This window comes from Fundulus heteroclitus, chromosome 24 (genome assembly GCF_011125445.2).
Source record: "Fundulus heteroclitus isolate FHET01 chromosome 24, MU-UCD_Fhet_4.1, whole genome shotgun sequence".
Lineage (NCBI taxonomy): Eukaryota > Metazoa > Chordata > Actinopteri > Cyprinodontiformes > Fundulidae > Fundulus > Fundulus heteroclitus.
The window spans coordinates 6,056,926-6,079,254 of record NC_046384.1 but is presented as its reverse complement, the minus strand read 5'-3'; the positions used below and the strand labels follow the sequence as shown (position 1 = coordinate 6,079,254).

General features: G+C 40.1%; 2 protein-coding genes across 3 annotated transcripts in view; both read left to right on the top strand.

Moving 5' to 3' along the window:
- The window catches only part of aox6 (aldehyde oxidase 6), a 28,671-nt gene extending 20,392 nt beyond the window's left edge, over nucleotides 1-8,279 (top strand). Inside the window, exons 24-34 of one of the 2 annotated variants that reach the window (XM_036127999.1) lie at nucleotides 2,527-2,613; nucleotides 2,684-3,103; nucleotides 3,193-3,288; nucleotides 5,120-5,248; nucleotides 5,320-5,394; nucleotides 5,476-5,528; nucleotides 6,319-6,433; nucleotides 6,525-6,590; nucleotides 6,682-6,870; nucleotides 6,953-7,120; nucleotides 7,970-8,279. In XM_036127999.1, coding sequence (XP_035983892.1) covers nucleotides 2,527-2,613; nucleotides 2,684-3,103; nucleotides 3,193-3,288; nucleotides 5,120-5,248; nucleotides 5,320-5,394; nucleotides 5,476-5,528; nucleotides 6,319-6,433; nucleotides 6,525-6,590; nucleotides 6,682-6,870; nucleotides 6,953-7,120; nucleotides 7,970-8,020 — 1,449 coding nt within the window. In that variant the 3' untranslated portion in view covers nucleotides 8,021-8,279. Of the gene's footprint in view, nucleotides 1-2,526; nucleotides 2,614-2,683; nucleotides 3,104-3,192; nucleotides 3,289-5,119; nucleotides 5,249-5,319; nucleotides 5,395-5,475; nucleotides 5,529-6,289; nucleotides 6,434-6,524; nucleotides 6,591-6,681; nucleotides 6,871-6,952; nucleotides 7,121-7,969 lie in introns of those variants that run through there. The other variant, XM_036128000.1, reaches the window with a different exon arrangement.
- Nucleotides 8,280-10,844: 2,565 nt separating this feature from the next.
- Nucleotides 10,845-22,044, top strand: bzw1a (basic leucine zipper and W2 domains 1a). The gene is made up of 11 exons (XM_036128011.1): nucleotides 10,845-10,977; nucleotides 13,429-13,501; nucleotides 13,584-13,760; nucleotides 13,840-13,934; nucleotides 14,021-14,086; nucleotides 15,247-15,382; nucleotides 15,470-15,579; nucleotides 16,401-16,718; nucleotides 17,870-18,008; nucleotides 18,097-18,219; nucleotides 21,376-22,044. The coding sequence occupies exons 1-11, from the start codon at nucleotides 10,849-10,851 to the stop codon at nucleotides 21,405-21,407; spliced, it is 1,398 nt and encodes a 465-aa protein (XP_035983904.1). The 5' UTR covers nucleotides 10,845-10,848; the 3' UTR covers nucleotides 21,408-22,044.
- Nucleotides 22,045-22,329: the final 285 nt, after the last annotated feature.

The following is a 22,329-nucleotide window of genomic DNA, read 5'->3' as shown; positions in this document are numbered from 1 at the left end:
TATATATATATATATATATATATATATATATATATAAAATAGTTGCACAAATTTTCTAATTTAATGAAAATTTCAGTCAGGACAAAGACGGTTCCTATTCTGAAGACAACAGTTTAAGTTAAAAAGCTTAAAGGTTCCACGATTTTGTAGAAAAAAAACATTTAAGTGGTATCCTGTTGTGTGAAAATACAATCCTGGACAAAAGGCCAGCAACACTAGTCCCAAAATTATATTCAATTCAAAGTGGATTTGTCCAAAAGCGGGACACAGCTGCATCATTTAAAGGAAATCTGGTCAGATTTATGATTAACCACCAGTGTTGCCAGGTCTTGTAAGAGAAACAAGCGATCAGCTCTATAAAAGAAAAGCTCAAAATAAGATCAACATGCAATCCACCACACTGTAATACAGTGCCGGTTCCTAGAAAGTATAAATGTACGTATTTATGTGTTTCTACCCACTGCAATTTTTCATGTTGTTAAAATCATTGTCAGCAGGGGGTAGTTTAGCCGGCTGGGTCTCCTAATAACTATTGTTGTGTGCTGTACTGTTACACGCCCCTGAATGGGTGGACAAATGCTTCCTATTTAATGTCAGTGGGAGAGAACAAAGGGGGTTCTCAGGTACCGGTTGCCTTGTGTTGTTATGAGAACCCAGTACTGAAACCATAAACATCCCTCTGCCTTTTAGATTAAATATGGTAAAATATAGTTACGGTTTGAAGAGTCTTTTTATTACTAAAAGAAGTCTACAATAGAAACACCACATTACCCGATAAAAGAACCAGGGGAGACTGTGAACAGGTCTGTTTTAACAAACTTCACGTACAAAAGCATGTGCAAAAAAACGCAACCTGTGACTCACAAAGTTTACAAGTGACTTCAGAAAAAAAAAAAAAAAAGAAAAAAGCCCAAAGTCGCTTAAAAAAAAAAGCAGACCTGGCGAAGCTGGTATCCACTTCTGCCCAAACCTCCCCGGTATTTAAAGGGGAAGCTTTACCACTGACTGCCATCTACTGGTCAGAATGGGAATGGCCACCTTTTTTAGTTTAAAATGCGTCATGAAATGTTTAAAAGTGCTGGAGATCTATAAATGGTGAAAACCGTCTCTTGCATGTTGATGTTTGTTATATCAGAGATTTTAGACATTAAAAGTTAGACAGCACTATAGTGATAATGTATGTATATCCATTTATCATATATTATGAAACAGAAAATTAATGAAAATAAAAATGCATTTATATGGAACAATTATTAAATTAACAAATAAATAAATAAACATGACATTTTCTATAAAGGTGTAATAAATATTTTCTTGGAATTAAATACAAATATATCAACAACACAATAAAATTATGCTTATCTTTTAAAAATATTGAATTAAAATACACTAATAAGTGTACATTAAAAGTGTCCCAATTTTGTGAGGGTATGTGATTCACTGTAGGTTGACCTAAGATCGTCTAATTCAGGGGTGTCAAACATACGGCCCGCCGAACAATTTAGTCCGGCCCTGTGGCTAAATGCATTATCATTATTAAAAGAAAAAATTCAGTGTCCGGTCTGGCAAAGTGGCAATAAGAATTGTTGTTTTAATGCCAAAAAGAGCTCATCAGATTTGACTTTCAAAAGTGGAGCTGTACTGCTTTTGCCATAGTGCTCTGCTTGATTTATGAATGTGAATAGTTTTATTATGATTCATGTGGGGAATATCTCATATGATATGGACACTACAATGGGAAAGTAGGAGAGGAAAGGAAGAACAAGAAGAAAAAAAAGAAAAGGTAGAGAATGATAAATCAATTATTGAAAAAAACATGTACTTCGCTTAATTGAAAATATGCAGTTCCTATATTGTCCACGAGGGGCGCTGTGTTTTAATTAGCAGATTAAGCTTCAGATGTGGAAAAATGTAAATCATTTCTTAATTTTTATCTGTTTGATGTATTTTGTCATGCAGGACAGTGTTTTTAAGTTCCAAAAAATGTGAATAAATGTTTTTCAACATTGTATAATCACTGTGATCAGTTCTTATGCATAATGCACAAGTAAATGTTTAACTGAGTAAAAGTATTGTTGAAATTGCACATACTTTTCTTAAAAACGCTGTGGTTATTCATAATATATTGTGTAAAAGTGAAATTAACTTAATATAAAAATCAACAACAAGTCCACTTTTATTAGTTCTATTTAATCTTGCAATGAGTTTACTCGTGTGGCCCTCTTGAGATCAGATTAAGCTGAATGCGGCCCCTCAACCAAAATGAGTTTGACACCCCTGGTCTAATTCAAATGAGAGCTGGTTGGAGTTGATGGCCACTTCAGCCCCAACATTGAAAGCATGGCCCAGTTACTCCTAATAGTCATTTTGGGATTATTATTATTTTCATATTTCAGCTGCATAGCATACATTTCTGCAGGTTTCTACCAACTTACCAGCAGCAGTAAGATGTGTCAAAGTTTATATAGATGCTGATTTATGCTGAACACGTGAGCAGAACCTCAGTCTGACTGATGTCTGCCTCAGGTGGGCTTTATGAACGACGGGAGGATCATGGCTGTGGACTACCACTACTTCGCCAACGGCGGCTGCTTTGTGGACGAGTCCATTCTGGTAGGTCACCGAGTTTCTGTTTTACATCAGGAATGCGAGGCGCGGTTACTGACCTGGACCTTCTTGTCAGATCTCCGAGAAGATCCTGCTCCATCTGGACAACGCCTACAACATCCCCAACATGAGGGGCCACTCGGCGGCCTGCCGCACCAACCTCCCCTCCAACACGGCGTTCAGGGGCTTCGGCGTGCCGCAGGGCCTGCTGGTGGTGGAGAACATGGTCAACGACGTGGCCATGGCGCTGGGTCGCCCCGCGGACCAGGTCCGTGAGATCAACATGTACAAGGGCCCGTCTGTCACTCACTACAAGTTTGAGTTCAGCCCGGAGAACCTGCGGCGCTGCTGGGAGCAATGCAAGCTGAAGAGCGAGTACGACGCCCGCCGCCAGGCCGCCGCCCAGTTCAACCAGCAGAGCCGCTGGAAGAAGAGGGGCGTGGCCATCATTCCCATCAAGTACGGCATCGCCTTCGCCGAGAGCTTCCTGAACCAGGTCTGCGCGGTTCTGTTCCCGTTCTGGTGAGGATGTCCATCCCCAGTCAGTCATCAGAACGTGTTCAGGGTCTCTGTTTGTGTGTCCAGGCTGGAGCTCTGGTCCACATCTATAAGGACGGTTCTGTTCTGGTGGCTCACGGCGGCACGGAGATGGGTCAGGGGATCCACACCAAGATGCAGCAGGTGCTGACGGGCCGACGTTTTATTTATTTATATTTTTATATATATATATATATATATATATATATATATATATATATATATATATATATATATATATATATATATAATTGGTATTATTATTAAGGGATGCAGCTGCAGAATCCATCAGAACCTGACAAGTTATGTTCGTGTGATGAGGTTTTTCTGATTATTGTTATTAAGTGGGAATAAGAGGTTAAAACTGAGATAAGTTGTTTTGGTTCCTGGCACAAAAATAATTATAATTAATTTAAAAGGATCATTAAATAAATGTAAAAAATAAAATAAACTAACAAATAAAAGTTAGAAAGCACTATAGCGATAATGTATGTATATCCATTTATTATATATTAAGAAACAGAAAATACATAGAAATAAAAATTTATTTGTATGGAACAATTCTTACATTAACAAATAAGTAAATAAACATGACATTTTCTATAAAGGTGCAGTAGATATTTTCTTGAAATTAAGTACAAATACAAATGTATCAATGGCGCAATTAAATTATGCTTATCTATTAAAGATATTGAATTAAAATACACTAATAAGTCTACTTTAAATAAAATAAAAGTTATTTAGTGGGGAATTTTTTTTTTTACAAAAACTTCAACTGTGATAATTGTAGATAATTAAATATTTTCTTGGAATTAAATACAAATGTGTCAATAGCATCATTAAATTACGCTTATCTATTAAAATACACTAATAAGTGTACTTTAAATAAAATGTGAATACAAAAATAGCCATAAAGATAATATAAAATGGAATACAGATTCAGACAATTTTGAGTTAATAAAGTAAGAAAGAAATGCTTGAAAACTTTTATGTATTTCATCAAATAATAATTGGATATACATATTTTCAGCAGCTGTGAATATAAATTAGGTTAAGCAATAACTTTAACACGTTAACTAATTTTATGGAAAAGATTAGATTTTTTGTGTAAAAAATTGTAAAAGTGTAAAAAATTAGTAAAATGCAGAAATATTTCAATAAAAAGTGAATATATTATTATAATTACTACTACTACTACTGCTACTACTACAGAACTTTAAATGCTATCAGCTAATTTTATGGAAAACTTTTATTATTTATACATTATTATGATGATGATAATTTAGAATCCCTAAGATAAAGGAAATACCATTAGGATTTCTGTATTTTCCATCAAATTATTAATCAGAAAAAAGATCAAACTTAATTTATATGCAGAGAAATTAAAATATTTTAGGCCAATAAATGTGACAAATGTAAGGTATAAATTAATAAATTGTAATGAAAGAAAATCAATAAACAGATTAAATTAGATAAATGATAAAATTACAGATAAAATTAAAATGTAACATTTCATTAGATTTTTTTAAGTGTAAAAATTAATAAAGTGGAGAAACATTGTAGTAAAAAGTGAATTATTATTATTATTATTACAACAACAGAATGTTAAACGTTATCAACCAATTATGGAATTTTAGTGAATAAATTATTATTATTATTATTATTATTATTATTATTATTATTATTATTATTATTATTATTATTATTATTATTATTATTACTAAAGCAGACCTTTCTTATATACTAAATGTAAATCAATCCCAAATTAGACCGGTCTACAGTAAACCACAATGACTACATATCTCAATAAAATAAATTCAGAAGCTGCTTGCTATTTTATTTCTTTACTCCTACATATTTTGATTTGTGGGACGTAAAATAAATTACAATAAAATAATATTCCAGAGGATGCTCATCTCTCGATAAAAGAAATAAACTGCTGAATAAATAATCACGGAGCCTTTTGTGCGGTCAGGTTGCGAGCCGGGAGCTCCACATCCCGACCTCCAAGGTCTTCATCAGTGAAACCAGCACCAGCTCCGTTCCAAACACCTGTCCCTCCGCCGCGTCCTTCGGCACCGACGCCAACGGCATGGCCGTCAAGGTGAGCCCTCGCTCCTGCCGCTGTTACGCCCGTGTCAGGTGGGTCTCTGCTCATGTTTTCACCTTTTTCAGGAAGCCTGTGAGATTCTGTACCGCAGACTGGAGCCCATCAGGCAGAAGGACCCAGGAGGATCATGGGAGACTTGGGTATGAGGCGCTGGGACGAGAAATCTCCGCCTTGCTGGGTTTTTACAGTCGCTACATATGCCTGTTGTGTTCTGGTGGCAGGTCCGCGAGGCTCATCTGCAGAAGATCAGCTTGTCCGCCACCGGCTTCTTCAGGTACGTCTGAAACTAGGGCTGGACGATGTAGAGAGAAAAAAAGCATATTGATAAAATAGAAATCATATATTTTAAGTGCAGTCCTGGCTATTTTATGCTGTTGCACTGCAAAAACGGAAGTAAAAATAAGTCACGTTTTCTTGAACTTGGTGTATTTGTCCTTGATTTGATCACGCAAATAAGATGATTTGCCAATGGAATAAGATTTTTGCACTTAAAATAGGAACAACTCATCTTATTTCAAGTGCAGGATGTCTAATTATCTTATTTTAGGGGTAAAAAATACTCATTCCATTGGCAGATAATCTTATTTACCTGCTCAAATCAAGGACAAATACACCAAGTTCAAGAAAGTGTGACTTATTTTTACTTCCGTTTTTGCGACCTATTTTTAGATAGAGACACAGACACTGAATTTAAACTCAACCCTTTATTCAACCAACTTTTTACCAAAACTACCTTTTTGAAAGAAAAAAGAAGAATATCTGCTCTGTGAACCCTTTGAAGGGGGCGGAGCTTAGGGGCGGAGCTTAGGGACGGAATGTTCCTGGGTCTGCGTTGTGATTGGTTGGGAGGATGTAATGACTGTAATATTCACCTACATGGCTAGAATACAAAAGGAAGGAAAACTTTTATGCTATTGAACTTTTTATTGACCCTTTTTCTATCACCGATATACCTCTATAGATTGATATTTATCGTTATTGAATTATCGTCCAGCCCTAGTCTAAACTCTGCAGCCTCTTTACTGACATAAGCAGCAGGTGAGAACCTTCCTGTTCGTCCTCAGAGGGAAGGACCTTTACTATGACTGGGACAAGATGGAGGGCCAGCCGTACGCCTACTTCACCTTTGGGGCGTGCTGCTCTGAGGTGGAGCTGGACTGCCTCACGGGAGACTACCGGGTCAGGGCCTCACTGTGGCTTGAACCGTCTGAGCGTCGCTGTGGCGAGCCGGGAAACCGAGTAACGTTGGTGTTTTTCCTGCTTGGTGCAGACGCTGAGGACGGACGTGGTGATGGACATCGGCAGGAGCATCAACCCGTCTGTGGACATCGGGCAGGTAGGAACCGGATAATGACCCCGGAACTTCTCCAACTAAATATTCGGGTCTTACTGTGTCTCCTCTCCTCTGTCCTCGTTGCTCTCCTCAGATTGAAGGGGCGTTCACGCAGGGTTTGGGTCTCTACACCCTGGAGGAGCTGAACTACTCCCCCACGGGGGTCCTCTACTCCCGGGGTCCGTCCCAGTACAAGATCCCGGCTGTGTGTGACGTGCCGCTCCGCTTCAACGTCTATCTCCTGCCGGACTCCCACAACCCCCACGCCATCTACTCCTCCAAGGTCCGGACCAAACACCCGGTTGGGGGAACATTTCTCTGCCTGTACAAAGGGGGCTCCTGACGGTTGTCTTTGCCCCCCGCAGGGAATCGGAGAGCCCACCCTGTTCCTGGGCAGCTCCGTCTTCTTCGCCATCAAAGACGCGGTGGCGGCGGCTCGCTCCGACTCCGGCCTGTCCGGCCCGTTTACCCTGGACACCCCGGCGACTCCGGAGAGGGCTTTCTTGGCTTGTGCCTCGCCGTTTGTCAAGAAGGTGGAGTTGGAGATGTTTTTTACGCACTTTAAAGCAGCACTCAGACTCTTCAGCGGGTAAAATACGGAGCTAAAACGGTGACAGCTTGCAATGACATTGAAGAGAATTGGCATTGAAAAACCCTCCGATTTTCCGGTACTCGTCATCATCTACCTGCTGTCACTGGTTTAGCTCCATGTCACTACAATCATTAGCTGTATAAGATAATGAGGATAGTATTAATGAAAATAATATCTTTATGGTCGAGCAGCGGTACTTGACCAAAGCTTTCCATAAGTTTGATGCAGGTAGATGATTAGTACTGGAAAAACGGACAAAAAATCTGCAGCATAAAATGAGTAAATCATCATAAGTTTTTACTTTTTAACAAAGTTTGACTTGTAAATGTCTAGTTTTTAAATGCCAAATCACTTTTTCAATGTCATTGCAAGTGATTTTTAAAGGTTCGATTTTACGATGTTTCATTTTACGATGTTTCATTTTTCAATGTCCGATTTTACAATGTTTCATTTTTCAATTTTTCATTTTTCAATGTTTCATTTTACAATGTTTAATTTTTCAATGTTTCATTTTACAATGTTTCGTTTTTAAATATTTCATTTGACAATGTTTCGTTTTTCAATGTTTCATTTTACAATGTTTCGTTTTTCAATGTTTGATTTTACAATGTTTCGTTTTTCAACATTTCATTTTACAATGTTTCATTTTTCAACGTTTGATTTTACAATGTTTAATTTTTCAATGCCAAATGTCTTTTCAATGTCGCTGCAAGCTGTCGCTGTTTTAGCTCCATAGTAAAAGGCAAATATTCGTCTTGGTGTAACGACGTCAATCTGTTTTTGTTTCCAGGTTCCAGCCAGTAAGCCGGGATCCTCCAAACCCTGGGCCTTGAACATCTAAGATCCAATCAGTCCACGACATAATCAACTGCAAATTAACCTCAACTAACAAATGCACCTATTTTACTCTAAATGATCTCCGCTACAAGTGGATCTAATTCATCTGCAGCCATGAAATGAGATGCAGATTCTGTGCTTTGGCTCTTAGAGCAGAATAATGACAGGATCCAATTCTGGACAGTGGTGATTATTTTAGCTACGTTTACTAAGAACCGGTCATTTAAGAAACTTGTACCGCATATAAATGCACATTTAACTTTTTAAAAAAAAAAAAAGAAGCTTGCAATGAACAATAAATTTTGTATAAATTCAAAGACTGGAGCGCATCTGTGTTGTTTTTTAATTGGGAGTTACTGACATCCACGCTGCTGCCGCAGGATCCCATCATCTTGTCCTGTGAAGAGATTTTTATTTGAAATGATCCCCCATTTTAAAGTTTAATGCATCACACATATCCTCTACCGTGCTATAAAATGGAATATAAAGGCATTTTATTGTCCCACAGCCAGGAAATTCAGGTGCACCAGCAGCAAAAAAAATGCTGTACAGTTATAATCTATTAAAAATACAATATTAAAGAAATAAAAGAAGAGTGCAACGTGATAGGGCGAGTATAAAAAAGTGCAGATGCATAAAAAAAAACACCATTACACTATTTACAAGTATGAAAAAAATGCAGATATCAGCAGGGATGGTAATAAAGTCCAACAGCTGCTGGGAGGAAGGATCTGTGATGACGCTCCTTTGTGCATTGAGGATGCAGCGGTTCACTGACGGACCTCTGCAGCAGGTTCATGCATGGGGTCATGTTATTTTACCCAGAGTCCTTCTGTCTCACACCACCTGCACCGTGCTGAGGGGGCATCCTGGTACACTCACCCCTTCCTCTCAGCTGTAGATCAGACGCACCTCCGACAAACTACACACACCATTAGAAGACGGCTGATGCTGAAAAGACCTAGAGTCTGCATCCTTTACTTTGTAAATGCATTTATCTATCTAGCTTTTTTTTCCGTAGTTTTTTTTTTTTGGAAGGCATTCCAAATTTTGAATGTCCTAAAACCTTAGAAATGACTTTGTACCCCTTCTGAATCTGACAGATCATTTGACAGATTATCAAATGTTTCTGTGTTCTTGAATCTCTTCAGATTAGGATGCGACATGTTGCTTTTTGGGATTGTGAGGGACCGAGCCGGTCAAGCATGAGGACACAGTTGTAACTTTCAAAAAACTGGGTTTTATTTCCCCAAAGTAACAAAAATTTCAAACAATAATTATAGGGCCCTTAAAAGAGGTCAAATAAAGAAGCTAACTCAAGCCAAAAATATCAAAGTTAAACATAACAAAAACCTCAAACTAACTGCTCAAACAAACAAACTGACCTGACATACAACAAACAAAGGGGGCTTAAATACTGGCTGATCAGACCAGACTAACACACTGAGGAAGAGGGAAAGGGAACATCTACGCAACAACAAAGATAACTAAACACAGTTGGTTTAAGGATTAAACTTAAATGACTAATAACTAAAAATTACCAAAATAAATAAATCACAAAAGCAAAAGAAAGATTATGCCACAGAATTAAAATAAGGACTCCATGGTCTTCTCCCCCCTAGTGGAACTCCAGATGGTACCACCCAATCAGTGAGTCAATCAGGGATTGGAGTGTGCCAGCCAGAGTCCTCTGCTTCAGCCCAGTTTAAGGCACTCCCCACAACACCAAGAAAAAGAAAACAAACAGATGTTAAGCATGTAACAAAATTAAATATACAAAAGTTAACCAAATGTGCGCGCTACAATTGGAACTAATGTACTTCAATATTGTCACACTAAAAACCAAACAAATCAACGTATGTATACTTCAGTATGTGCAAACTTAAAGTGAAAAAGTGGTTTGTGAGGTTACCGACTGTGTGGCTGCAGGTGTGGCCATCACAGGGATCCTTCAGCCTACCCCATGTTAGCCAGGTTCTGTTTGAGAGATTTCTTGACTGTACAAGTCTGGCAGGGACCAGACCTTGGCGTGGCCCATAGGCTACAGTTGAAAAAAGAAAAGAAAAAAAAGTGGTTTATAAAGGTAAACTGATATTTTAACAAGGAGCGCTACTGTTTTTTACACACAGGACAAGGTTGGTTTGAATTGGTCTTTGCCCTAATTCAATATAGTTTTATTTATTTAGCCCCAATTCATGATACACGTCATCTCATCTCAAGGCACTTTACAAAGTCAGATTCCATCAAATCCTCCAGACTGGTCAGAAAGTTTCCTCTCTAAGGAAACCCAGCAGGTTGCATCAAGTCTCTCCAAGCAGCATTCACTCCTCCGTCTGCATTGTTGATGGCTTTGCAGCAATCCCTCATACTGAGCATGCATGAAGTGACAGTGGAGAGGAAAACTCCCCTTTAACAGGGAGGAGAACCTCCAGCAGGAGTACTTTCTATGTTAGATGGTAATAGTGGATGATGTCACAGGTAACAGAACACCAGACCAGGTGTACCTTCTATAAATAGAACATAATACATTTAGTTATTTCAATATCGCATTTTGAATTTACTCGGGTTCTATTTGAAGCTCGAAATATCTAAATATGATTTTTTTTTTTTAAGAAAAACGAAATCTTTAAGGGGGTATAAATAATAAAAAAAATAACAGAAGCGTACTGCTGTCACTTGAGAAACAATTTTTTTTTCAAAACTATCATGTCATAATTATGTTGTACAAACGTGACAGTATGTTGCATAAAACACTAAAATAAAACGTTACTTTTTCAGCCTTGTGGCGACAACTTTCCCCTCGCGGCGGATAATCCCCCCGGTCGCCTGCGCATGCGCGGGGGGGCGGAGCCAGCCGTAGTCCTGACGCGAAGGTCTTTTTGTTTGGGCCACTCCGACACTCGACACTTGCTTCTATTTCACCTCCCGGTTCACAACCGTTTTTTATCTGCATTAATTTCGGTGAGTATCTTCGCCATCGGCCTCCGGCAGTTCTCCCAGACAGGGGGGTAGCATAAGCCACGTTTAATCCGCGGATCTAAGCGAAGTTTAGGGTGTTTTCTTTCTTTTTTGTTGTCGCTCCGCCGTAGGGCGAATCCCGTTTCCTGCAACTCGGCTAGCTCACTGTTAGCATTAGCTGCGTTCACCCCTTCATTTTCCGCCCTACCTCGACGTAACGCCCCGGCTGATCGTGACTTTCCGGTTGGGGGGTGGGTTTAAATACAAGGGGGGTTCTGCTTGGTGTTAACCGTGGGGGTCTGAACCGGGTCACGCTGGTGGTTCTTAGCCCGGCTAGCAGCCTAGCAGGCCCGGCTAACACCCAGCGGCCCGGCGCATGGCGAGGCCCCAGCGTTAGCCCGGGCTAATCCCTCAGCTAGCTCGCTTTAGCCGACAGTTATCCCGTCTTATGACCGAGCGGATGGCCCGGGGACATCCCGAGGTGTTCCCGCGTCGGATCCACGCGTGTTTCTGGACGAAAAGCCCCCCAAAGTGCCACTCTCCGGTCGGAATCACGACCCACTGGCTCCCATTTTGCTTCGCCTTTTGTCCGGCCCTCCTTCCTTTATGTGCGGCGCTTTAAAGCCTCAGCAGCACGCAGGGAACCCGGTGTGGGGGTGTAGCTTTAAACCGGGGGGTTTCTGCGTCGTTTCACGGCAAAAGGCCCCACTGAAGGGACTGCGCGTGAAACCTGTGGGTGGTTTATATGAAGTGCGAAGCAGCGTTACAGGTGTGCGGCCACGTTGTTGTCAGGTGGCGCACAAAGGTGTTTATGCCGTAAACATGGCCGCCAATCCCCCCCTTTTTAACGCCAAATAGACGGAGTGTGTCCCTCAGTTTGTTTTTATATAAATACGTGTGAAAACTGTAAAAGTGTCGATTAATCGACTTAAAACTCTGCAGTTTATCACACCTAAACATTGATAGAAAGTCCTGGATGATGATCTGGGTGTTTTTTATTGCAGAAAAGCTGCAAATAGGCATATTTCTTCCACATTATACCTTTTTTATAGAAGTATAAACGTTGGTTTTGTTCTATTGTTGGAGTGGAAAAGTGTAAGAAAAGAGAATTAGAGGTGGAAAAGTCTGTGTTTCCCTGCTTTATTCATGGTTGGGCTACTAGTTGCGTGTAAAACCCGAACGAACTACGCAGCTGTGACGTATGACCTACATGTACGAAACCTGTTTGTGTTTTTATAGGAGGGCATTTTCCAGTCCAATAGCCTTCAGTGAGTGTCCAGCAACGGGTGGGGGAGGGGCTGCTCTCTCCCATTCTGGATTCAAGCGTTTATCCGGACTTTAAGCCCACAGGAACGACGACATGCCCACTCCTCTCTAAGAAGAAACGTTTTAAATAAGAGCGAATCGACCTGGATTTACTGGATTTGTGTTTTCTGGCTTTTCCGGAACGTTTCTGGTTTCCTCGGTGGTTTGGTGGGATAAACCGGCTCAGTTGGGAGCTATCCAGTTTAGGTTTGGTCGGTTTCGGTGTTCCTGATTCGTTCTTGGACGTCACTGAATGTGATTGTGGTAAATTAGTGAGAAAGCGGCTAAATGTGATTTAACGTACTAACTTACGATAACTGCGTGATCATATCACACTAGGGCTGAACAATTAATTGCATTTTCAATATAATTGCGATTTTTAAAAAAACACAATTTCCAAATCGCAGAGTCTGCAATTTTTGGCTATGTAACAATAAGGGAATTAGACACGTCCGTTAGGTGTTGGTAAAATGTTTAAAGTGGGTTTGCCTCCACATGGAAGGGAAGAGAATTGCAGCAGTGAGATAATCTAATTGAATTACTTGTTTTAGAGTTTATATAATCATACTTTATACCAGAAACTTTCAGGAATCTCACAACAGCATTAAGTTCTGGTCAATCAGTTTAATACATCGACTTGTTTGTTGGTTGATTAACGTCCAAATCAATTAAAAGCTGTTCTCTTGAATAATATTCTGATTAATAAAAACATTAAAAGTTCTCGTTTTAAATAGTCCTTGTTTACAAACGTCTTTATTTAGAGGCCATTTTTGTTGCTTGTGGTTAATGCAGAGAAAAGTCAAAATTGCAATTTTGGTTGAAATAAATCATAGTCAGAACACACTTTCTGCTCCAGGTTTAGATGCTGTGGCTCTTTTAGCACCTGATCTGCACGGCAAGGAAACAGATTGATTGTTTGTATATATTTAAAAACACATGATAAATTAAACTTGAAAAAAATTCGCATTAAATCACAATATTAAGAAAAAAAAATCGCAATTAGATTATTTTCCAAAATCGTTCAGCCCTATATCACACTCCAGGTTTTGTCGAGTTATTCGTCATCGGTCGTAGATTTCTGCCCCTCCACCAGGGGGCGCTTCACGCCTGTGATCTGACGTCTGACCGCCATGTTTTAACTCCCCACAGGTGTCTTTTATGAATAATCAAAAGCAGCAAAAGCCAACGCTTACCGGCCAGCGTTTCAAAACGAGGAAAAGAGGTAAGTCTTCGCCGCCCGGCTGACCTTTAACCCCCCAGCGGTGGACGTCTGACTCACCGTGTCCTTTCCTCCCCGCCGGCAGATGAAAAGGAGAGGTTTGACCCTACTCAGTTTCAAGAAAGTATCGTACAAGGCTTGAACCAAACTGGCACTGACTTGGAGGCGGTCGCGAAGTTCCTTGATGCCTCTGGCGCCAAACTCGACTACCGCCGCTATGCAGAGACGCTCTTCGACATCCTGGTGGCCGGCGGCATGCTGGGTAAGTGTTCCCCCCTCGGGGGCGCTTCTTCTTGTTGGGGTTGCTTGAAAGCTGACCGCCGCCGTCTTGTGTCCCTCAGCCCCGGGCGGGACCCTGTCGGACGACCTGACCCGCACCGAGTTCTGCCTCTTCACGGCGCAGGAAGACCTGGAGACGATGCAAGCGTACGCTCAGGTGAGGCCGCGGCTCCTCCTGCCGGTTCCCCCGCCGCCCCCCCTGACTGAACGCTGAGCTTTTGTGTTTTCTCTCAACAAAACCAGGTTTTTAACAAGCTGATCAGGCGCTACAAGTACCTGGAGAAGGGATTCGAGGAGGAGATCAAAAAGGTGAGAAACCAGACGGGTTGATGTCGTCTGCATTGAGCCGACCGCCGGGCCGCTGCTTCGTCTATAGACGACATAAACGTAGACTGCTGATGCTGCTGATGCGTCAGAGCGTCCGCCATGTTGAATGTGGCAAAAAAACTCAGTCACTTAAACAGTATCAGAGGGACTTTAATCTCAGAATATACTTTATATTCGTATTTTTGTAATATTACGCGTTTATTTTCATATCCCTTTAGCTTCATTCTCTTGACATTATTCTTGTAAACAATAACAATAATTAAAATAATCTAACCTGGTCCTATTACTCCAGGACTTAGTTCTGCAAACTGTTACTATTCTGGAAATGTTCCCCCTTTTCATAATATTACCACTTTAGTCTTTTTTTTTTTTTTTTTTCTCTTTTTTTACTTTATTCTCCTATATTTTTTTTTTATTCTGCTATTTTTTTTTACTTTATTCTCCTATTTTTTTTACTTCTATTTTTTTTTACTTCTCCTATTTTTTTATATATTTTTTTTACTTCTATTTTTGTTATATATTTTTTTACTTTATTCTATTTTTTTATATTTCTTTTTACTTCTATTTTTTTATTTTTTTACTTCTATATTTTTTTTTATTCTATTTTTTTTTTACTTTATTCTCCTTTTTGCTTTATTCTCCTATGACTTTTTTCTCATAATAGCAATTTTATCTCTTTAATCTTCCCCCAAAAAGTCTGTTGCTAATCTGTGTCCATACCACATCTTAAAAGGTTCACATGGTTTAATTAAATAACGAACACCACAATGTTTAGATGTATGTATACATCTATAATCTGGACATATAGTTATATATAAACACACCTATTTACTTATAATGCTTAAAAATCTATATATGGACATCATCAATCAATAGCTTTCTGTCCTGCCAATCTCTATCAATTAATCTCTCTATATTTTTTTTTTTTACAAGTATATGTAAGCTTCCTTCTATATCTATCTATCTGAATAATTAAAACATATACACAGGGAACATAGACGTTCTCTACTTTCTGCCACACACAATATGGCGGTGACGTTGACGTATAAACCTGCATCCAATGAGGCGTCTGCGTTTATGTCTGTGGCTTCATCGGCCGTCTACACACCAAGCAGACCTGACCCTGTTGTGTCGTCCTGCAGCTGCTGCTGTTCCTGAAGGGGTTCACTGAGTCCGAGCGCAACAAGCTGGCCATGCTGACCGGCATCCTGCTGGCCAACGGCAGCATATCTGCCTCCATCCTGATCAGCCTCTACAACGAAAACCTCGTCAAAGAGGGTGAGCCTCCGCCGCCCGTCGCACCCGCCGGGCTCCCGTTGCCGTCTCTGACCCACATGTCGCCTCGTTTTTTTGTTTTTTTTCCAGGAGTCTCCGCAGCCTTCGCCGTCAAGCTGTTCAAGTCGTGGATCCACGAGAAGGACATCAACTCTGTGGCCGGCAGTCTGCGTAAAGTGGGCATGGACAACAGGCTGATGGTGAGTCCCCGCTAGGGCTGAATGATTTTGGAAAGTAATCTAATTGCAATTTTTTTTTCTTAATATTGCCATTTAATGCGATTTTTTTTTTTTATTTTATTTTTTTTTTTTTTCTTCCCAGTGTCATTTATCATGTGTTTTTAAACGTATACAAACAACAAATCAATTTGTTTCCTCGCTGTGCAGATTAGTTGCTAAAAGACCCACAGCATCTAAACTCAGAGCAGAAATGATTGCGTTCTGCCTACAAGATATTTCAACCAAAATTGCAATTTTGACTTTTCTCTGCATTAACCACAAGCAACAAAAATGGCGTCTAAATAAAGACGTTTGTAAACAAGAACTATTTAAAACAAGAACTTTTAATGTTTCTATTGATCAGAATATTATTCAAGAGAACAGCTTTTAATTTAATTGGACATCAATCCTTGTTGAACATAAAGTGCAACCAACAAGCAAGTCTATGTATTAAACTGATTGACCTGTACTTAATGCTATGTATGATTATATAAACTCTAAAACAAGTAATACAATTAAATTATCTCACTGCTGCAACTGTCTTCCCTTCCATATGGAGGCAAACCCACTTTAAGCATTTTACCAACACCTAATGGACGTGTCTAATTCCCAAATTGTTACATAGCCAAAAATTGCAGACCTCTGCGATTTGGAAATTGCAGTTTTTTTTTTAAATTGCGATTATATTGAAAATGCGATTAATTGTTCAGCCCTAGTCCCCGCCTTCACGGAGCCGACGCGGCTTTAAACGTAGCATCAGGGAGGCTCAGGGCGTTCGTGACGCTTCTTCTTCTCCTCCACAGGAACTCTTTCCTGCCAACAAGCGGAGCTGCGAGCATTTTTCTAAGTACTTCACCGACGCCGGGCTGAAGGAGCTGTCCGACTTCGCCCGCAACCAGCAGTCGATCGGCGCCCGCAAGGAGCTGCAGAAGGAGCTCCAGGAGATGGTGTCCCGCGGGGACCCCCAGAAGGAGATCATCGCCTTCACCAAGGAGGAGATGAAGAAGGCCAGCCTCTCTGAGCAGGCCTTGATCAGCATCATCTGGACCAGCCTGATGAGCTGCGTGGAGTGGAACAAGAAGGAGGAGCTGGTGACCGAACAAGCCATCAAACACTTGAAGGTGGGTCTCCTCATGGCGGCGGAGTCTGGGCCAGGTTCTGCTGCCGTGGTTCATGATTAGAGCGGCGCATGAAGCTCAGAGTCACTACCAACAGGGGGCGCTGTTGAGCTTCAACAGCGCCCCCTGTTGGTCCAGCTAGTGGTCGCCTGCTAGGCTTGGGTTAGATCAGAGACGTGAAATTAAAGGTTTTCTTTCTGGATCCAATGAAACTCACCCTGAAGATTACCCAGAAGCCCCTTTTTTTTTTTTTACTTTTTATAACGACGCTGATGTTGAACTTTACAACATCGCCACATTTTATAAACGATATAAGTCTAAAATGATATGAAGCTGTTTAATAATAAAAACAAATCACTGTTGCATTAAGGTTTTTACTCATTCAGGAGATTATTATTATTATTATTATTATGATTTATTTCTTCTTCTGGCTCCATTACCAACGCAGTGAAGCTGCCGTGCTAACAACTAAAATAAATGTAGACATATTTAAATTTCTAAAAACAAAAAAGCCAGACTTTAATGTTTATTTAATTGAACTCAAGCAATATTTTCATATTATTCCACTTTCTTCTCACCAGAAGGCACAAAAAAAATATAGCAATCTGTTCCCAATTAAAAATTCTGGACAACTTAATGTTGTAGAAGATTTATTTATTTTTTTATTTATTTTTATTTATTTTTTTATTTAATCAGGACAGTGCACATTAATGAACAATCATTTACTCTTGTACAGATTGTAAATGAGCCAGATTATAGCATAGTATTTGCTAATTTACATCTGTCGTCCTGAGGAAGGAACAATAAAAAAAAAACAAGATAACAAAATACAATATCAGTCAAAATGCATAGACACACGTTCAAACAATAACATTACAAAAAATAAAATTAGTGAGTGCATGACTGAGAACTTTTAAGAAACTGTTTAAGGTGCTTTTTAAATGTGCAGTATGTGGGACATTCCCTAATGTTTGTTGGGAGGCTGTTCCAGAAGTATATATGACGCTCCCCAGCGCATGTTTGTCAATTTGTCTTTCCTCCTGACTGTACTTGTTTGTTGTGACATACCCCCTGGAATATTTATTTATTTGTATATTTTATATATTATTGCTGTCTTTAAGTGAAAATAACAAATCTGCCGTTGTGCCTTGCAGCAATACAGCCCTCTGCTGAAAGCCTTCACCTCCCAGGGTCTGTCTGAGCTCAGCCTGCTGGTGAAGATCCAGGAGTACTGCTACGACAACATCCACTTCATGAAGGCTTTCCAGAAGATCGTGGTGCTCCTCTACAAAGGTCCGACTCTTTACTTTTTCCCTGCAACACGTTCTGTCACCCGGTCTGTGAACCGCGTGGTTAAAGATGGTTCTCATCCCCCCCACAGCTGACGTGCTGAGCGAAGAGGCCATCATGAAGTGGTACTCTGAAGCCCACCTCGCCAAGGGGAAGAGCGTCTTCCTCGAGCAGATGAAGAAATTCGTGGAGTGGCTGAAAAACGCCGAGGAAGGTAACGGACCACGCAGATTCTCTGAGAAACCGTCAGAGAAAACGGTGTTCGGCCTGAGAGGCGACACACGTAACAATAAATAAAATTGTAGCTGGATCTAGGGCTGCACAGTTAATCGCATTTTCAATATAATCACAATTTAAAAAAACGCAATTTCCAAATCGCAGAGGTCTGAAATTTTTGGCTATGTAACAATTAGTGAATCAGACACGTCCTTTAGTGTCAGTAATATGTTTAAAGTGGATTTACCTCCACATGGAAGGGAAGAGAATTACAGCAGTGAGATGATTTAATTGAATTACTTGTTTTAGAGTTTATATAATCATACTTTATACCAGAAACTTTCAGGAATCTCACCATAGCATTAAGTTCTGGTCAATCAGTTTAATACATCGACTTGTTTGTTGGTTGATTAACGTCCAAATCAACTAAAAGCTGTTCTCTTGAAAAATATTCTGATTAATAAAAACATTAAAAGTTCTCGTTTTAAATAGTCCTTGTTTACAAACATCTTTATCTGGAGGCCATTTTTGTTGCTTGTGGTGAATGCAGAGAAAAGTCAAAATCAAATCACAATTATGGTTGTTAAATACATCGTAGTCAGAACGCAATAATTTCTGCTCTGAGTTGAGACGCAGCGGCTCTTTTAGCTCCTGATCTACACAGGGAGGAAACTGATTGATTTGTTGTTTTTATATGTTTAAAAAAACATGATAAATTAAACAGAAAACAGATAATCGCATTAAATCGTAATATCAAGATAAAAAAATCGCAATTAGATTCTTTTCCAAAATCGTTCAGCCCTAGGTGGAACGGTTCTGCTAGTACCGATTTTCACCCGGGATCATTCATACGTCAGACCAGAAGTCTTGAGAAACCTCAAGATTAAACGTGAGTTCAGAGTAAATACACCGATAATCCCCGCCTCTTGGAACACGAGGATCAGGCTAAAAATCCTGCCGTGTGAAATGGCCTTTAAACCGGATTTTACTGCTTTAAAACTATTTGTTGCTCCAGTTTTAAACTCTTTATCAGCGGTTATTATGGATAAAAGGCATAAAACGGAGGATTGTGTACCTGCAGACGGAGGGCAGTTTTATCGCTTCTTGCTCATGCGGGACCTGGTGGACGCCTTTACTCTGTAGCACCTCGCGCACTGAAGAGTGTTACTGGTGGTGCGTTCACTGACTGGAAGAAGATGGTGACGATTCAGCTGATTGTCTGATTCTGGTCAAAAGACGAGTTTTTAAAGAGGTTCACCCGTTTGAGTGACCAGAGCAGGCGGGACGCCGTTGGTTGATAAAATGTGTCTGAGGGGGAGAAACTGGTGGCCTATTTGGCTCATTGGTGTTCAGAATAATGTACCAATTGACCGTTAATGGGGCCAATCTGACGTGGATCAGGTCGACGGTGGTGCAGAACGCAGATTTTTTTTATTTTTTTCCGGTTTCCTTTTTTCACAATAAACATTTTATTTTTTTCTATGCCGGCAGCAAACGAAGTTCTTATGGTTTTAATTTATTAAGTTTTCTGTGTGCCGGAGATGAGCCCCGGCCACCCAGCATTGAAACGCTGCGACAGGCAACAGATAAATTAACGTTTTCCCACCACCACACACGATACACGGAGCTTTCAAACGCTTGTTCTTGTGATATTTGGTTCATTAAGTTAAATGTGAATCCGGACAAATGGAGAGATTTATTTGGTTTAAATAATTCCCTAACTGCCAAGTTCAACACAAGGTGTCCAGGAAGCCCAGCTGGTAAACTGGCAGCGCATTAAAAAAAACTCCTCGGCTGGAGCTGAATAGTTTCAGCACAACTTATCAGGGCTGGACGAGATGGAGAAAAACACATCGATGAAACAGAAGTCATAATGATCGATATCGACAAATTAAAAAAATATATTTTAAGTGCTCTCTGATGGGGGCGGAGCTTGGTCCCTGGGGTCTGCATTGTAATTGGTTGGGAGGACGTAACGGCTGTAATATTGACCAGAATGCAAAAGAAAGGAAAACTGTTATTCTATTGAACTTTTTATTGACTTTTTTTTCTATGGATATTCGTCTATCGATCGATACATTAATGTATTATCCAGCCCTACAACTTTGTAGTAAAGGTGTGCTGATGTAGTGCTAGAGTCCTCAACTTTTATTTTTAATGCTAATTTAATATTTAATCTCACGGCAGCAGACACTAATAACTAAATGCAGGGTATCAGCCGTTGATTAAAAATGTGTCGAGCAACATGAAACGGCCAGATAAGTTCCCGTCTGGGGGATAACCTCCCTGTCGGAATAAGCTAACACGCTAGCTGTCGTTAGCTTGATGTTCGCTACGTCCGCGCTGCGCCCGCTCCCCCGCAAGGATTATCCCGTTTTTCTGGGGAAAACCTGTAATGCTGAAGGACACAGTGATATTTATCAATATAAATGCCTGACTGAGCTCCACTTTAAAGCGTGAAACGTAACTTTATTATATTATTCCCGAGCCTTTCTGGTAGCCGTTGGTCTGGTCCATCCGTCTTTCTACACAGACAAGCTCAGGTGTCTGTTTATGGTCTGAAAACGTTTAATCTGAAACGGGTTTGCATTTTAAAAAAGTGTATCATGAAGCAAAGTAACATTTCACCTGCTGTTTTTTTGGGGTGAAAAGTTGTTTGACCAGAAATATTTCACTTAGATCTGCTTCAAAGCTACAAACGCAGCTTTAAAATGAGCCTTGATGGCGTTAAAATGTGATTCTGAATAATTTACACTTTAACCGAGCCGTTTTCTCTCTCTCTCTCTCAGCTTCTATGGCGTTGGTAGTTTAATATTTATTTATTGAAGAGTTGGTCCTCATCAACTTCTTGTTTTGAAACAGAAAAACAATCAAGCTGTTTTTAAACACTTAAGTTCCTGTTAGTTTTGGACCCGTTTCAAACAAACATTCAAACGTGTGATTTTTTTTTTTCTGTAAACTCTTCTACTTATCACATTTATCCTGTAATCCATGCCTGTTTTTTTTATATATTTTTTTTATTTCTCTCTGGAACCAGTGAGGATAAAAGTCGCATTAAAGGATGAGCGCATTGAAAATGGGCTGCTGTTATTTGCAGCTTTAGGAGAGTTTTTAAACATTTTGCTAAACAGAATTGAACTTTTCTTCTCTGCAGAGTCTGAATCGGATGAAGAGGAGGCGGACTGAAGCCTTCATCACCAGACGAGCTTTTCCTCCCATTTGTTTCTTTTGGTTTTTTTTGTTTTGTTTATTTCGGTAGCAGCAGGAGCCGTAGAATGTCTCGACCCTTCCTCTACTACCTCCTGTTACTGATTTATCTCCACAAACACTCACTCTTACGACCGAAACGTTTAAGCAGCATTTAGAAAGCAAACGCTCCTCGTCGAGGAGTCGCAGCTCCCCCCCCCCCTGTGGAGTCAGAAAAGAAAAAACAAACACGAATTCTGATCTCCTGATTCATTTCAAACGCCTTCTGTAATCTGGATCCGAGGATTCGACGTGATCTCAGCCGCCTGGTCCCGACGCAGGATCGGGTTTATATTTAAGTTAAAGCCGTGCGACTGCAAGGCTGACAAATGTAATCAGTTTTGCCAAAGTTCTTTTTCCTGTCCCGCTTTCCTTTAACTTTATCTTTTTTTTCTTTTATTTTGGCAAGCTCAGTTTATTTTTATTTCTCTCTCCTGTTTCTGGTCAGTCAGTCGGAAGAAACGCCCCGCCCTGTAAGATGCCTGGCCAGCCACCTGATTATCGTCAGTTTATACTTTCTTTAATCTGATATAAACCAATTTGACTTTTTTATGAAATAAAGATTATTGAAACGCTTCTTGCTGTCATGTTGTCTTTTTGATTTCACTTTGTGAAATCCGATGTCTGTTCATAAAACGCCAACTTCTTTTACTTTTAATGAAACTTTGTCAGGACTTAAAGTCGGAGTAAAGTTTTGAGCGAACATCAAGGTAACTAGAAACAAACACAACTTTGCAGGTGAAAGATGTGTAAACCCCGTCTCAAATCGTCGCAATCTGTATCGTTAAAAGGTGCAGAAGCGTCGACGGGTTTGCCATTTGATGCCAAAAGGACAAGAGCAGGTTCTGATTGGTTCCATCAT

What these genes read in the sequence shown, in the direction of transcription:
- bzw1a (XM_036128011.1), top strand. Translation starts at nt 10,849, where the DNA reads ATGCGCGGGGGGGCGGAGCCAGCCGTAGTCCTGACGCGAAGGTCTTTT. An exon ending in GGTGGCCGGCGGCATGCTGG is followed by an intron (nt 13,761 to 13,839) that starts GTAAGTGTTCCC and finishes TGTGTCCCTCAG; the next exon opens with CCCCGGGCGGGACCCTGTCG. An exon ending in GCATGGACAACAGGCTGATG is followed by an intron (nt 15,580 to 16,400) that starts GTGAGTCCCCGC and finishes TCTCCTCCACAG; the next exon opens with GAACTCTTTCCTGCCAACAA.